The 15,900-nt window shown below is 39.9% G+C and overlaps 1 protein-coding gene across 8 annotated transcripts in view; it reads right to left on the reverse strand.

The window, feature by feature from the left end:
* Nucleotides 1-15,900, reverse strand: part of LOC136836086 (vacuolar protein sorting-associated protein 26C) — a 340,756-nt gene that overhangs the window by 30,757 nt on the left and 294,099 nt on the right. For 7 of the 8 annotated variants that reach the window (XR_010852345.1, XM_067100035.1, XM_067100036.1 and 4 more), the window contains one exon: nucleotides 15,380-15,523. The exons of the other annotated variant lie outside the window; for it this stretch is intronic. Coding sequence is in view for 6 of the 7 variants with exons in the window: in XM_067100033.1 (XP_066956134.1) it covers nucleotides 15,380-15,523 (144 nt within the window). In the remaining variant the exon portion in view is untranslated. The remainder of the gene's footprint in view (nucleotides 1-15,379; nucleotides 15,524-15,900) is intronic. 8 annotated transcript variants of the gene reach the window in all.

Raw genomic sequence — 15,900 nt, forward strand, 5'->3', positions numbered from 1 at the left:
TCCTTTCAGTACTGAATTTTGCCAAAACTGTTCATTTAATGGGAATTAGCATCAGATTTAACACCAGGGCCAGTCTAAAAGCATAATGTCACTGCAAAAACGAACTTCCAATATCTATGCAGTACAAACAAAATCTGAACCTAAAACAGAACAATTTTCTGAAGGGGACCTACTAAAAGTTTAATTCAAGTTTCCTTTGTAATGCTCAAAAATTGCATGTTATAACAGCCTCAGTGATGCACAGGCTCTGTTGAGTTTCAATGTTCATTTTCCAAAATGTTAGGAAAACACTAGAATCTTCCTTTTCATCTGACAGGTTACAGTCTATCAAGTCTACAAAGTTCTTACTTTTGCACTCCTTGATTGCTCAGATATACCAGAAGTTGTTGAATTGTCAGAAAACAGTATTATCTTTTTGCCCCCAGACTAAATCATACTCTAGCCTCTATTCCACTCTCTTTAACATCTCTAACTTGGCTGATATTGAGTTCGTAAGTACTGTGAAACAAGCCCTGACTACAGTGTGCCAGTCTGCTGCTATCCTCAAACTGATGACAGGTGGAGATCTTATAACGTTTAGTGAAGGCTCTTCAACTGGTGAGACACTCCCTGCAAAAGCCGAGGTTGATGGTTCCACCATCTCAGAGGGTCCTTTAACTCCCTTGACACCTGAATTTGAACAGAGTCTGGCTGAACTTCCTGGTTCTAGTGCCTCGAGTAAAAATTGAATTGGCCTCATTTTCAGCCTGGGACCAGAACCAGGTTACACTAATTATGTATTTCAGGGACAATCATTTCTTGACTAAATGATACTTTTTGAAGGATAAAACTTAAAATAACTCAAAGTTGTCTATGCATTTCTCCTTTGGAGGTTACAATAATTCTTACAACTGAAGCCAATAGGTAACAAAGGTTCTGAGCAATATTTATAAAATTTTAAACATTTATCAGTATTCCCCCTTACCTGTCAGCTTTAAAAAGTATCTCTTGCCTTCTCAGGCTCCCCTTTATCATCTTCTAGTTAAAAATAAAACCAATGATAAAAGTTTTGTTAAAGTGTTATCTGAATCGAGTCTTAGACCCATAACACAACTGCGATGGGACCTTGTTGAAACTTGAGGCTGAATCGATCAGACCTGTATATTCACTTGAGGTGTTTCACCTTGCCCTGGTAAAACAAACTGCAAGTTCTCCTTATTTGGATGAACATTGTTCAAACACTAAGCATCAATTCATGTCACTGTACATTCAGTCCTTGCTGGTGCTGCTAAAACTGACTGTAACTCCTGGTGAAAGTATTTTAATGAAATGGTTCAAAGAAACATCCAGTACTATTTCCACCAGATAAAGGCATTTGTAGAACCCTGGTGATAGTCAAGACTAATTTCAAGTGAGGAAATAGCCCAATCTGAGTCTTTTTACTCCTTCAATAATCAGAACTTCGGCTGTTCTATTAGATGAAAGGAATTGCATCAATTTCAGAACTGGCTGATGTAGGTTCAGGAAAATGGGATTTCATCCCTTCTTCATCCTCCATCAATAGGTCTGCCCCCTTATCCTGCCGTACTGTATAAATGGAGACTCAACCTCCCTAGAATCAAGACTAAAGGGCATGATGAACTGTCATTGAATCCCAGTGAAATAAACTTAAGCTAATCGATTTCGAACCAAAACCCAAATCGCAGTTTATAAAGAAAAAGCAATATAAGAATATATATAATATTATTGGATACACAGTGAAGTAAAAATATAACATTTTAAGTGCTATGAAAGATGCATATTCGTTATGGTGATGTTTGAATAATATGATGTTTGTGAATATAGGTACAGCAAAGATCTGGTTTCCCACACTTTATACAATGTCTTGCACCATTTAATACTAATGCTGAGACTTCTTTGTTATTCAATTTAGAGGGTATTGCAATATCTTAAGTCCCAGTCTGGGTTGAAGAGATCCAGAAGCGGTCTGATATTAACTATTTACTACACTGTAATGTAACAGTACACTTAATAGGAATGGCGACTACCATACTCCCCATGGTAGTCTAAAACTATTCTATCTAGAAATACCCCAAAATTCCAAATCCGTTTTCCAACAAATGATGGGTTTTGGAGACCTTCTCTTGATCGTAAGTTAAATTAAGTATCTTGCTATTTCCAGCTATGGCTGAAGTATGCCATTCCCCGTATAAAAGGGAGATTTACTGTATAGTATCATAAGACATTCTCCTAAACTCTTTTTCATCAAGAGAGAGGAAGAAAAGGAAGAACTTTTAGATAGATAACTTTCTGATAGCAACTTTGCACTGTGTCAATCTGCTCAGTTCTCTGGTAATTTTGGAGATCAGGGATCTGCAAAAGGCTCAGCTTAGCAGTCCTAAGGGACCTTGAATCTGGACTACTGGTTCATTCTCAAAGTGATTCAGGCAATTTTTGCTACAGAGAGTCCCCTTAAGTTAGTCTCCTGAGTTCCGTTCTCAGCTCTTGATCACCAAAATCCAGACATATATCAGAAGCCTCCAGGCTCACTGAGTGCCAGAGGAAGGCAGGTGGTGGAGAACTAGCAATCCCAATGAAGGTTTCAGCTCCTCTAAATTATTACCTAACTGAGAAGCCAAAAAACCAAGTTATCATCGTGGACCGATGGTTGGCTCCACTGTAAACCAGATACTTCATGACCAAAAAGAATCATAACCAGGAAACAAAGCCTTACTAACTAATCACACCATCCTGCATGACATTGATGGTAGCAGGAGGCAAAACCTAAATGCATATAAGGTCGATCAGAATTTGGGTGAGGACAGATAAAATTCAGTCTGTTCTGCTCATCACAACCACACCTTCCCCTAAGCAATGAGGATCTGTTTGACTAACAGGTGAATTCGAACCTTCTATCAAAGGTGATTCCCCTGAGAACACTAAAAATCTCCAAGTGCTTTGCAGTCCTCATCTAATCCTCTGAAGCCTTTCTCAGGCATTCAACATGAACAGATTCCAGGAAAATGCCTTCATTTCTCTCATCTCAATTCAACTTTTAGCTGAGGAACGAGACTGGAAGAAACTTTCATCTCCTTATCAGCAACACATTGAGATGCCTGATACTTCTAATTTCCTCATTTCTAACTTCTTCAAAGGGTAGTGGATTACTAGCACGTTATTTCTCTTTACTCAACATCTGCTCCTCCTTTCTTAATGAGAAGTTTCTAACCAGAAAAAATGGAAAATTTGGACAACAAATCGTTTGGCCCGATTGTGACTACTCACCAAAACCCCCTCACACTGGACAAATTTCTCTAAGACAACCTCAGTTTCAGATAGCCTGGGCTTTTATGGAATCTAAGCATCTGCCTGAATATATAAACCTATTTATTAGAAAAGTGCTCGGTATCAGGCAAGAGCCTGTTTTTAAGCGCACATCCAGTGAGTGCTCGATATTTAAGAATCAAATAAAGGAATATAGTCACCATAAACCTTTCAAAGATAAAAGACTTACTTTACTCTGAACTGTTTTTATATGGATCCCTTTAACATGTCTGTAAATTTTGGCCTCCAGAAGGCCTGGGGATTCAAGATCTAATTTGAAATAAACCTTGCATCTTTTCAGTCTATGGAAAAAATTAGAAAATACCTGGTTCCTATTAGTGTTCAATGATAAACTAGATTCCAAGGGCACAATATCTGTTTATGATAGAAAAACTATATAACTATTATTCATTTTAATCATCTTATATTACAAATTATTAAAAAAATTCAGCAGTTTGTTTCTCTGTTGAAAAATTACCACTACAGCATAGACCCCCCCCAAACTTGAGATATTTCGCCCTTAGCGTGCGACTGGATGTATACGTAAGTCAAATAAAATTGTCTGTCGGGTGACCAGATGTGCCATTTTCGACTACAAAAATTAACCGGTCAGCAGCTCAACTGAAATGAATTGAAAATGCAATTGTATGCTAAAGCTCTTACATTCATGTATTCAATCATTATCATTTTTGCAACAAATTGGAAGTCTCTAGCACAATATTTCAAATTTATGGTGAATTTTTGAAAAACTTTCCTTCGTCCAGGTATGGCGAAAGTTCAAGAAATTACTTTTGTCATTTTGTACGTAACTTTTGCACCATTTTATTACCGTGACATTAGTTTTATAATATGAAAATAGGTGCAATCAAGTAAAATTCATAAAAACATTCAAAATGGTTGTAGCTTTTATCAGTTTGGAAATATTTTCATATAAATCACGATAGCAGCATCTCGTAAAATTTCAACCTTGTCAACTTTTGACTCGACCAAATGGTCGAAAAACGCAATTGAACTTGTTTCCTAGGGACAATATCAGTAATATTCAATCATTGCCTTCATTTTACAAACAAAATTGAATATTTTATAATGTTCGATTTCTGGTAGATTTTTGAAAAACTTTTTCCTGCGATCACGCCGGTAACTCGTGCTGAACATCTCGGAATTCTTTTTGTCACTTTGTCGTAATGTTTGAAAATCCGTTTTATATTAGGTCGTTACATAAGTTTTATATGAAAATGTGTACATTTCATGTAAGAATACAACAAAAATAATTCATGGTTGTACTTCTATCAGTTTGAAATATTTTCATATAAATCACGATGTGCTACCATGTTCAACCTTGGTCCAACATTGACTCTAACCAAATGGTCGAAAAAACGCAATTGCAAGTTAAAACTCTTACATTTTAGTAATATTCAATCATTTACCTTCATTTTTGCAACAAATTGGAAGTCTCTAGCACAATATTTGATTTATGGTGAATTTTGAAAAACATTTTCCTTAAGTCCAGCGCTTCGTGATAACTCAATGAACATCTCAGAAATTCTTTCATTACTTTGTCGTATCATGTTTGCACTGTTTTATATTAATTAAATTTACATAAGTTTTATATGAAAATGTGCGCAATTTCATGTAGAATATAAACAAAAAATAACTGATGGTTGTAGCCTCCTATCAGTTTTGAAATATTTTTATATAAATCACAATGTGCTAAAATTTCAACCCGGCAACGCTTTGACTCGACAAAATGGTAGAAAATGCAACTGTAAGCTAAAACTCTTATATTCTAGTAATATTCAATCATTTACCTTCCATTCTGCAACGAAATGGAAGTCTCTAGCACAATATTTCGATTTATGGTGAATTTTAAAAACTTTTCCTTCGTCCATGTGATAACCGCCGAACATCTCAAATTCTTCGTTACTTGTCGCATTGTCATAATTGCCATTTATATTGTCGTTACATAAAGTTTTTATATACTATGAAAAATATTATGCAATTTCATATAGAATACAACAAAAAATAACTCATGGTTGTAGCTTTTATCAGTTTGAAAAAATAATAACTCATGGTTGTAATTTATCGGATTTTGAAATATTTTCATATAAATCATGATAAATAGAAAAAAATTCAACCTTTGGTCAACTTTAACTCAAACCGGAAATGGTAAAAACTGCAATTGTGCTAAAACACTTACAGTCTATAATATTCAATCAGTACCTTCATTTAAACAAATTGGAAGTCTCTAGCACAATATTTCGATTTATGGTGAATTTGAAAAAAACTTTTTTTACTTGAGATTACAAATTCATGCATCATTTTGTGATATTTTCTCTGTGTGGCTTTGATCGTTTTACAACTGTTTATATACCAAAATCATCGCAATTTAGTGTACAATACAAAGAAAAAAAAATAACTCATTAGCTTTAACCGTTTTGCTCACTGCGCGATTTGTATACAATTATGAAATTTTTTTTGCGCTGTCATATATTTCAATATTTATATATGATAATGATATTTTTTTTTCATTTCTGATGGTTGCATACTAAACTTCAGGCAGTGTCAAAAAAGGAGCCAAAAATGAACTCCTAATCTTAAAAACTAAGCATGCTGTGATTTTTTGAAAAAACTTTTTTTCCACTTCGGCGCTAACTCCCGAACGCCGCCGGCATACGGCAGACACTTTCATAAATAGAGGCTCGCGTTTAAGGGCTAAAATGACATTTTTATGATAAAATAAGATTTTATATGTATTTACCAAGTAATTACATATCTAACAGTTTCTATTAACCGGCAGCTAAAATTTTAAATCTGGGGTAGTGATTCTTTTGTTTCCATTATGGCATAGGTAACTAACCCCACCCACTTTTGGGAAAAGAGGGAACAACTGAGCAGAGGGCTTCAATATGTTTATGACCAAAGTCCGTTTGAGGGAAGGCGGGTGGGCTCCCACTGTAATTACTTGGTAAGTATATAAAATCTTATTTTATCATAAAAATGTCATTTTATATAAGTAACTTACCAAGTAATTATATAGCTGATTTCCACATTGACAGGAGGTGGGAAGCATTGGACTGTACTTCCCAAAAACATTAAAATAAAAGTAAAATATTATGGGAATTAATGCCTGCTAGCTTTGCAAGAAATGCTTGTTGTTTCCTTACCTGGTAAGAGAGTCGCAGCAGGAAGTTACTGCCTCTGGTTGTGCGCTCATCTTAACTGTAGAGACGTGGCTGTATGGCCAAGGGTCATCTGCTACATCAGTGGGAGTTTCACAGTGAAAGATATTTCCGAACGCTAAATGAAGTACCAAGAAATTTTGCCCCTGCCCAGGGTGCAGTACCATACAAAACCAGAAAATACAACACCATTACTGACACCATAAAACATTAAAAACACCACCACCTACCACTAAAAAGACTGGTGGGTATCCAAGTGCAACGTACCCCCAGACTCCCCAAGAACCCTACACCATTAACCAAGGCGAAGAGACGAGGAAGGAAAGAATGCTTCCTATACCCCTCCCCAAATACCATGCCAGCCATCGATAGAGGTGCTAGGGTACTGAAATCGTTAAAAGTCGTTTCCACATCTCGGAGGTAATGTGAAACAAATACAGACCTGCACCTCCAGTAAGTCACTTGAAGTATTGCAGGGTGAGATTGTATTTAAAAGCTCAATTGCGAGTGTGCTTCACGAATGGTATCCCTTCAGAAGAACAGAGCATTCTTTATAAGAGGACAAGATGGATCCTTGACTGAAGTCCAGAGGTTGCCAGATGAACCCCTAATCTTCTCCATCCTGAGAAGATAGAACTTTAGCGCTATTACTGGGCAAAGTACCCTCTCAATCTCCTCTGGTCCGAGTGTGTCTGCTAATCCGTTAGTGCTGAAGGAACGAGGCCAGGGGTTGTTTGGGTTCTCATTCTTAGAGAGAAATCCCAAAATAAAGGAGCAGACTGCACTGCCTCCTGAAAAACCGACCCTCTTGTCAATGGCCTCAATTTCACTGACTCTCTTGGCTGTTGACAAGGCTACTAAAAATAGGGGCTTGAATGGGGGCCTGGAGAGCCACTTTAGGACTACATCCGGATTCCAAGAAACAAGTTCTAAGTGCTTTTGTTTCTTAGTGTCAGAGGACCTAATGAGGTCTGAAAGGTCTTGATCTGAAGATATATCCAGATCACAATGTCTGAACACAGAGCTTAGCATTGCTCTGTAGCCTTTTATGGTTGAAGAGGATAAACTCTTAGAATTCCTCAAGAATAAAAGAAAGTCTGCAATCTCTGTCAAAGTCGTCTTAGAAGAAGAAATTCTATTACTTTTGCACCAACCTTGGAAAATTGACCACTTGCTCTGGTAGACGTTAACTGAGGATCAATGTCTACATTTTGAAATAGCCTCTGCAGCTTCTTTCAAAAATCCCTTTGCTCTGAGGAGTGTTTTGACAGTTTGCATCCTGTCAGAGCCAGCAAAGACAAACCTTGATGAAAGTGTCTGAAGTGGGGTTGTCTGAGAATCGTTTTCTTCTGAGGGAGGAGTCTTAGAAAACCTACCAGCAGATTCATTAGCTCTGGGAACCATTCCCTAAAGGGCCAAAAGGGGGCTACCAGAATCATCGACACATTCTGGTGCAGGCAAAATCTGTTTAGTACATCCCTTAACATCCCGAAGGGAGGAAAGGCATACAGGAACTTTTGGACCAGTCGAAAAGCATGGCATCTGCAGCCCATGCCTGTGGATCCCGCACTGGAGAGCACAAAAGAGGAAGTCGATAATTCCTTGACATCATGAAGAGATCCAGCACCGGCTTTCCCGAAAGTTTCCATAGGTCTAGACAGACCAATGGATCAAGAGTCCACTCTGTGGGAATTATTTGGTTCTGTCAGCTTAGCTGATCTGCCAACACATTCAGTTTTCCTTGGACAAACCTAGTCAACAACTTTATACAATTCTGTTCCGTCCACAGGAGGAGGTCCCTCGCTGCCTTGCAGAGGGAAAAAGACCGACTTCCTCCTTGTTTGCTTATGTATGCTAGGGCCGTCGTGTTGTCTGAGTGGACCACTACCGTCCTCCCACATACTTCTGACGAAAAGGCCATCAAACCCAAGTGAATTGCCTTTAATTCTTTGACGTTTATGTGCCAACTCATCTGATCTTTCTACCATGTACCGGAGATCTCGTTTCCTATAAGTGCTCCCCAACCCAGGTCTGATGCATTGGCATAGTTCAGGTCAGGCTCTGTGGAAACTGAGACTTTCCTTCCAACAACCTGTCTCTTGACTTCCACCAAAGCAGGTGTCTCTTAATTCCTTGAGTTACCAGGATCACAAATGAGTCTGGAAATGTTTTTTTGTCCCATTTTTCCTTTAAGAAATACTGGAACACCCTCATATGCAGTCTCCCTAAGGAGACAAACTGTTCCAAGGATGCTAACATCCCTAAGAGGCTCATTCACTTGTTCACTGAACATGTCTGGAGGCGAAGCATTTAGTCTATTTTCTGTGAACACGATTCTACTCTCTTCTGAGAGGGAAACCCACAAAAGATGAGAATTGAGAGTCATTCCCAAATAAACTGAGGGAAACCCACAAAAGATGAGAATTGAAAATCATTCCCAAATAAACTATCTCCTGTGAAGGAGTCATCCCCCTCAGGTGGAGCCAACCTGCTAGGGGAGCAAGAACGCAACTGAATACTTGTGGGGCTGTTGATAGCCTGAAGCATAGGACCCGAAACTGAAACACCTGTTCCTGAAACACAAATCTCAGATATTTCCAAGAGTCCGGGTGTAATGGGATGTGGAAGTAAGTGTCTTGTAGGTCTATCGAGACCATCCAGTCTCCTTGCCAAATGGATGAAAGGACTGAACGGGTCATCTCCATTCGGAATTTTGTCTTCTGAACAAAGACATTTAAGGTGCTCACATCCAGAACCGGCCTCCATCCTCTTGGGGCCTTCGGGACCACAAAAAGTCGATTGTAGAACTCTTCTGAGTTGATGTTCAGAACTACCTCTATCGCCTCCTTTTCGAGGAGAGATGAAACTTCTCGTGCAAGGGCCAAAAATCTCCTCGAACTCTTGGTGTAGGCAGTTAACACAATCGGCATCTTGACTAAGGGGGGTCTCTCTAGATAGGGGATCACGTAACCATTCCTTAACACTTTCACAACCCACTGCTCCGCCCCTCTCTTGCTCCATTTCTCCCAAAACTGAAAGAGCCTGGCACCTACTGGAGTACGGATGATACTCAAAACACTTTCTTGAGGAAGGTTTAGAGGCGGACTTCTTAATCAAGCGGGACTGAAATCGTACGGTCGGTCTTGCTGTTGAGGAGGATCTCTGCCTACTACCACAAAAGGGAACGGGTTGTAGAGGAGATGACGACTTAAAACCCCCGAAGGAGTTTCTTTAGGGCACCTCAATTACTTCACTAGGAGATCATGTGTGGATTTCTTCTTCAAAGCACAAGAAATTTCGTTGACCATTGAAGGAGGGAACAGACTCTCTCTCGAAAGGGGAGAAAAAAGAAGTGCCGACCTCTGGATTAAGGTTACTCCTTTATACTCCTTTACAGGCAGTCCCCGGTTATCGGCGGGGTTCTGTTTTTGAGGGTGTGATGATAACCGAAAATCGCCGCTAACCAAAAATCGGTGATTTCGGCGCCTTTTCAGCAATTTTCGGGGGTTATCGGCACCGAAAAGTGCCGATTTTCTGTTATCAACGCCTCTGTTAGGTATGTATCGGCGATTTTCGTCACTAGACAAGCGCCATAAAACCAAATCGCTGTTAACCGATCCCGCCGTTAACCGGGGACTGCCTGTATAGGTGTATGAACACCATAACTCCCTCTTCTTTAACACTCCCATAGCAAACAGTGAAGCCAGTTCCTATGCTCTGTCCCTTATTCCTTTATCCATACATGAAAGAACTCCAAAGATATCTGAAGAAAGTTCCATAGGTAAGGCGTTGTATTCCTGTACTGTACTTTAAGGGCAAGGGCACCTACCGACCAGTCCAAAAAACTTACAATCTTGAAAACTTTGAAAGATTCTTCATCATGTGATCCATCTCCGCTGAGGAGAACATACCTTTTGCTGCAGGAAAGGCTGACCTACGGACCGAATCAATGAGGCCCCAGAAGTCCCCTTGGGAGGAAGCAGATGCCCCCAAAAGAAGGAGCTTCCCCGGTCATTTAATACAAATATCTTCTCTTCAGAAGCCAGGAAGGAGGATAACTAAAATTGTATTTCCCCTATTTCCTCTTATCAGCGAGCCAGGTCTCAACCTCATTAAGTGCTTTCCTGGCCAAAGTCAAAAGTACCATATTCGGCAGTCTTGAAGGTCCAATAGTGACATTACTCATTTGAAAGGTGGATGCAGGAGAAGCGGGTGCAGCTGGAGAGAAAAAGGAAGGGAAACTTCAAAGCAGAAAATTAAGCAGTGATGCATAAGCTGAGACAGGAGATTCTGCTTCCTCATCTTTGCCACCTTCCTCATCCGTTGCAGATACGGGTAAAAAGACAAGTCCTTAGACACGAAGGATTCGAAGGTTGCTTCAAAATGCCTAGAATATCATCTACACACCGCTATACAGGAGCAAGCGATGGATCCACATCTGAAGTTGTCATCATTTGTTGTGAAGGGGATGGCACCACAAACTCAGGAATGGAAGTCAAACGACTAGAAGAATGTACAAACGAATCTGTACCAGGGGGCACAACTGGGAACTCCAAAACCGCTTGTGGTTCGGAAGCAACTGGGCGCTTGTTGCTTGAAGAGAACTCGGGCGCAAGAGAAGTGTGCTTCATTGCCAATAAGCGCTCGTTGACTATTGGCCGATTGGTGGCCAACAAAGGTTTGTCCATATAGACGTGCACTGACATATATGAGAGCTTACTCTTAGATACAGTTCTCGAAACCAACACTTGCCTTTCTCCTTCTACACGCATTTGGGAAAATTTTTCTGGACTTTCCCAGAAACTACAGGAAGGCACTGCCTCCTTAACTCTTTTCACTGGCACCTGAGGGGTGCAACACTCATCCACAACAGACCTTTTCAACAGTCTTAATCTGTCACTGCTACGCCACTTGTATCTCTGATCGGGGCTGGAAGCATCCGAACTAGAGGAAAGGTTATGTAACCCAAGGAAGACACCTTCCCACTGACTATCTGACACAACCTGGGAACTGGCACCAGGCACGACTGAGGGGCCAACTATCTGGGGGCAGACACTACCAACCTCCCTTGGGCTTCCGGTATAGCTTCTCCCTGGTGCAGGGAAGTATGCCAGTGACCTCTGCCTAGGAGAATCGGCAGGCCGAGTAGCCAGCTCCTCCATCAACACAACACTCTCACTTGTTCCTTTCTTATTTTCCATAAAGGAACGAACAAACGCACCAATCTGGGCCGCAGTATTCAACAACATATCAAATTTATGATCAAATTTATGTTCACGGATGGCAATGGCATTGGGTTCGGGGGTAGGGGAGCTGGGTAAAGGAACAGGTGGAACAGAAGCAGGACTAGTAATAGGAGACAAAGCTGAAAGAGGCAGAACTGGTAAATCAACAGAAGAATTAGCTGTATCCTGACTAGCTAAACTTTTGTTACTCTACTTTTGTCATTCTTAGCTGTTGCCTTTCTCTTTCCATCTCTCTCCAACTTAGTCAGATGAGAATCCAAAGTCTTCCATTTTTTACTGTCCCAGTCACTACATTCACAACAAGACAAATCCACTGAACATACTTGACCCCTGCAAGATGTACACTTAGTATGGGAATAATACTTTGCTGATGTAATTCTCATATTGCAGCCTTCACTGCGATGACAAATACTACTCACACTTGTGTCGGACATCAATACAAGTCAAACAGTCCAAAAAAGTCTAAGTAAATAGTCACAATCACGTTATTCAAGAAAACCTAAATATCTAAATGGCCGAGAGGCTTCCAAAGCAAAATACTACACCAAACAGTCAAAGACCATACACAGTATGGTAAAGTCTGAGGATTTCAAAACCAGCTGCTGCTCACAACCTTTGTCGTAACCCAGCAGAAGCATACTGAAGCCCTCTGCTCAGTTCCCTCTTTTCCCGAAAGTGGGCAGGGTCAATTACCTACACCGTAATGTAAACAAAAGAATGGCTACCGCAGGTTTCAAATTTTAGCTGCCAGTTAACAGAAACTGTTAGCTATGTAATTACTTAGTAAGTTACTTATATAAAACTAATTTTTACCAAAATTCGCTTGATCTTGCTGTGCTTATCTTTCGGTGACCGAGTGCCAACTTGTATGTGACACACACCAGGTTGGCCAGAGGAAGAAGAAAACAGGCACAAATCACTTCCTCCCAGACATACCCTGCTTCCCTGTACCTCCAACAGTAGAAGGAGCATCACAGGGCGTGGCTAGGGTAAGGCTAACAAGGAGAGAGGGCGATGGCACTTCCTGTGACGCAAGAGGAAGCCTGAAAAAGACAACTAAATTGGACCAGTAAAGCAGCACGTGTCGAGGAGGTTACCACCACCTAATTTGCCAAACCTCATACCCCAAACAATACAGGGAGCTTTGAGAGAAGAAAATTTTGAAGGAGAAGCATTACTAGAAAAACAGGGAGAGCAGGAAGAGCTGCTATTTGAAGGGTTGTGAAAAATGAGAAACTTACTAACCTCACTTCCTGTCCTAAAGTTAGAATAATCTTTTTCTGTCTTTTCCTATTCTTATCTGCTTCTCGCATCTGCTTATACTTTAAATAAATTCTAATTATTTAATCTGATCAACCAATACACTGATCACAGTGATTGTTGTTCCTACATTTAACACATTGGTTGTGACCATACAACCATAGTAAACTGAAGAGTAAAGCTGGGGATTGCACCCTCTCACCTTACAGACTCGAAACAACTTGTCTTTCTCCTCTTTGGATGACATCCTATATAATGACAAAAATAAAAAAACAAGAAAACCAAACCAAATTCTAATCAACAACAAAATAACGTAAACACTCTCCAATGCTTTCTTGCAGGCCAATGACAGAGAAAAAACTGAATGGAAAACTATAGATGCTCAAACCACCCTAAAGGGATGGGTCAACAGATGGTCCAAACTATACTACCCTATTAATTTTTTACTTTTCACACACTATCGTCCTCCTGCCTGATGCAGGAAAGACAGCCATCATAACAGAGAGGCAGAGTCATTTCAAAAGTACAAATTATATAAAAAAAATTTGGCATTTGTCCTACTAAATATAATTCATTGCCTTGTACTCGTATGTAGGAGACTCACTCCTTAGATGGGATGAGTCTCTCAACTGACTGGCTTGAATCTACGTCTACAAATGCCATGCTTCTAGTCAAATTTGTAAGCAGGTGACCAATAACTAACTTCTGTAACTTCCTATACAATCCGGCACAAGAACACAAGATTGATAAGGCCTTAAGCCTGTGCACGATGTGTTTGAACTCTCACTCTAGGGAAGCCTCAGAGAACCAAAGGTGTCTTAAAGATAGGGTAGCACAAATCAGGAGCTAGTATTTTGTATTTTGGTTAGTCATCAATTGATGGGTTCAGATGATAGCTTTACTGTGCACCCAACACCCTTGTTAAAAGGGAGAGCAGAAGGAGTGCTGTCTTAAAGATTGGGTAGCACAAGTCAGAAGGAGCTGGTATTTTTGTTAATCATAAGTTGGTGGGTTCGGATGGTAGCTTTACACCCAACACCCTTGTTAAAAGGGAGTGCAGAAGGAATTGTACCTTATGAGCCAAAGCTCTAAGATAGGATGCCCAATTGTGAAGTCTACTTGCACCAAGGCCCATACAGCACTTACTTGGCCTCACTGATGCTTTGAAGAGGAAAGAAGGCATAAAAGAGAGAGAGAGAGAGAGAGAGAGAGAGAGAGAGAGAGAGAGAGAGATTCAACCTCCAGCCTTATGCCATTCAAGCACCTTAGGCAAGATGCTGGGAGACTAGGCAACTTGTTGAGTAACCACCACAGGTCCAGAGGAAAAATTGTCAAAGTATTTGTGGGTGACATTCCTGAAATAAAATGAAGTAAAGGTAGTCTGGTACCACCAGACTACCTGCCCTCACTATCTGTGAAACCTAAAAGTTGTAACAAACACCTTGGGGGAAGAGGTGTCAAGGCAAGTAGTAATGTAAGAGTACAGCCTATAACTGATATCACAAGGTATCTCTACCAGCATGATAACTGCCACAGGAGGCTCAACAGCGTTGAATTCCTTAGTGGGAACAGCAGCAAAAGATGGGTTGCTTGGAGTGCCACAGGAGAGATACATTTGCCAGTACTCCAGCAAAGCAGGAGAAGGCAGAGGCAAACCACAAACATGTGATGCTATCTCTCTTTAAGACAGCTCAGGATGCGCAACTGGGTCAACAGTGGAGACAGAGAGACAGAGAGAGAGAGAGAGGGGGGGGGGTATCCAGGAGAAAGGATCTGAAAAAATTTGGCAGTATCAAAGAAACCAATGAATATCTTTTTGCTTTTCTCCACTGCTGCTGAGCCTTTCCAATGAAAGAAGGCCAGTCAACATACTCCTTGCAGGATCTACCTCTTCAAAACAACAAAACTGGTTACATTAACACCAAGGACATTTATGATGTCCAAACACCCGGTGCATCCTTCACACTTTTTTTTTTTTTGTTCACTTTTGTCCAAATCCATGTTGAACATAAAAACATAAAATTGCACCATGCGTAAAATAAAAAAGATGAAAGATATTTCAAGTTGGTCAGTCAACAGGGAAGCAAGATGTCTTAATCTGACCATGACAAAAAAAAAAAAAAAAAAAGCTGGCTTATGGCAAGTGATTTGGTTTACCACATTCCCATCTACCTACAGTTAACCACTTTGTTAATAGTTTCAATCACTGCAGCTTGCACTGAGGAAAATTTGTACTAAAAGACAATGGCTATTTCCATACAAACAAAAATGTTTTGTATCTAAGAGGTGACAAAAGATTTTGATTAACACACTTCAAAATTCTGAAAATTGTTGAAAGATTTTTCTACCTTAAATAGCAAAAAAAAGGAAAAAAAAATAATAATACTGTACCTTAGATGAATTTACTATAGATTCTATCAGCCCAACACTTCTAGCAGACAGCTGCAGACTGGCAACACCTTCCATTGACAGAGTAATACCATCGTGCCTAGCTTCTGATTTGCTATCCAGTAACAGAATGCCACTTACAATATCCTATAAAAAATAAGAGGTTGAAATAACTTTCAAATGTCCATACATGCAGACCTCTTTCTTTTCATATACACCTTAACACATGTGTAAAGCAAACAAATGGAGTGTCATACAGCTGGATAAACTAACAAAATAATAGTTTTCAATGCTGAGGGTAAGCTCTCACCTGTATTCTTTATATCCACCAGGGATGTAATCGGAAATTTTTAAGCAGATCATAAACATTTTAGAAGTCTTATCATATCCACTTGAAATATATACCTCTTCTTTTCACTGATGACAAACAATAGCTCAGGTGGGGAGTGATCATCTCCTAAGCTCCTTGAGATTCGTTCACACAATCATGAGACTGAAATCTTAAAAAGTACTGTACAGTACTT

Source organism: Macrobrachium rosenbergii, chromosome 56, assembly GCF_040412425.1.
Source record: "Macrobrachium rosenbergii isolate ZJJX-2024 chromosome 56, ASM4041242v1, whole genome shotgun sequence".
Classification (NCBI taxonomy): Eukaryota; Metazoa; Arthropoda; class Malacostraca; order Decapoda; family Palaemonidae; genus Macrobrachium; species Macrobrachium rosenbergii.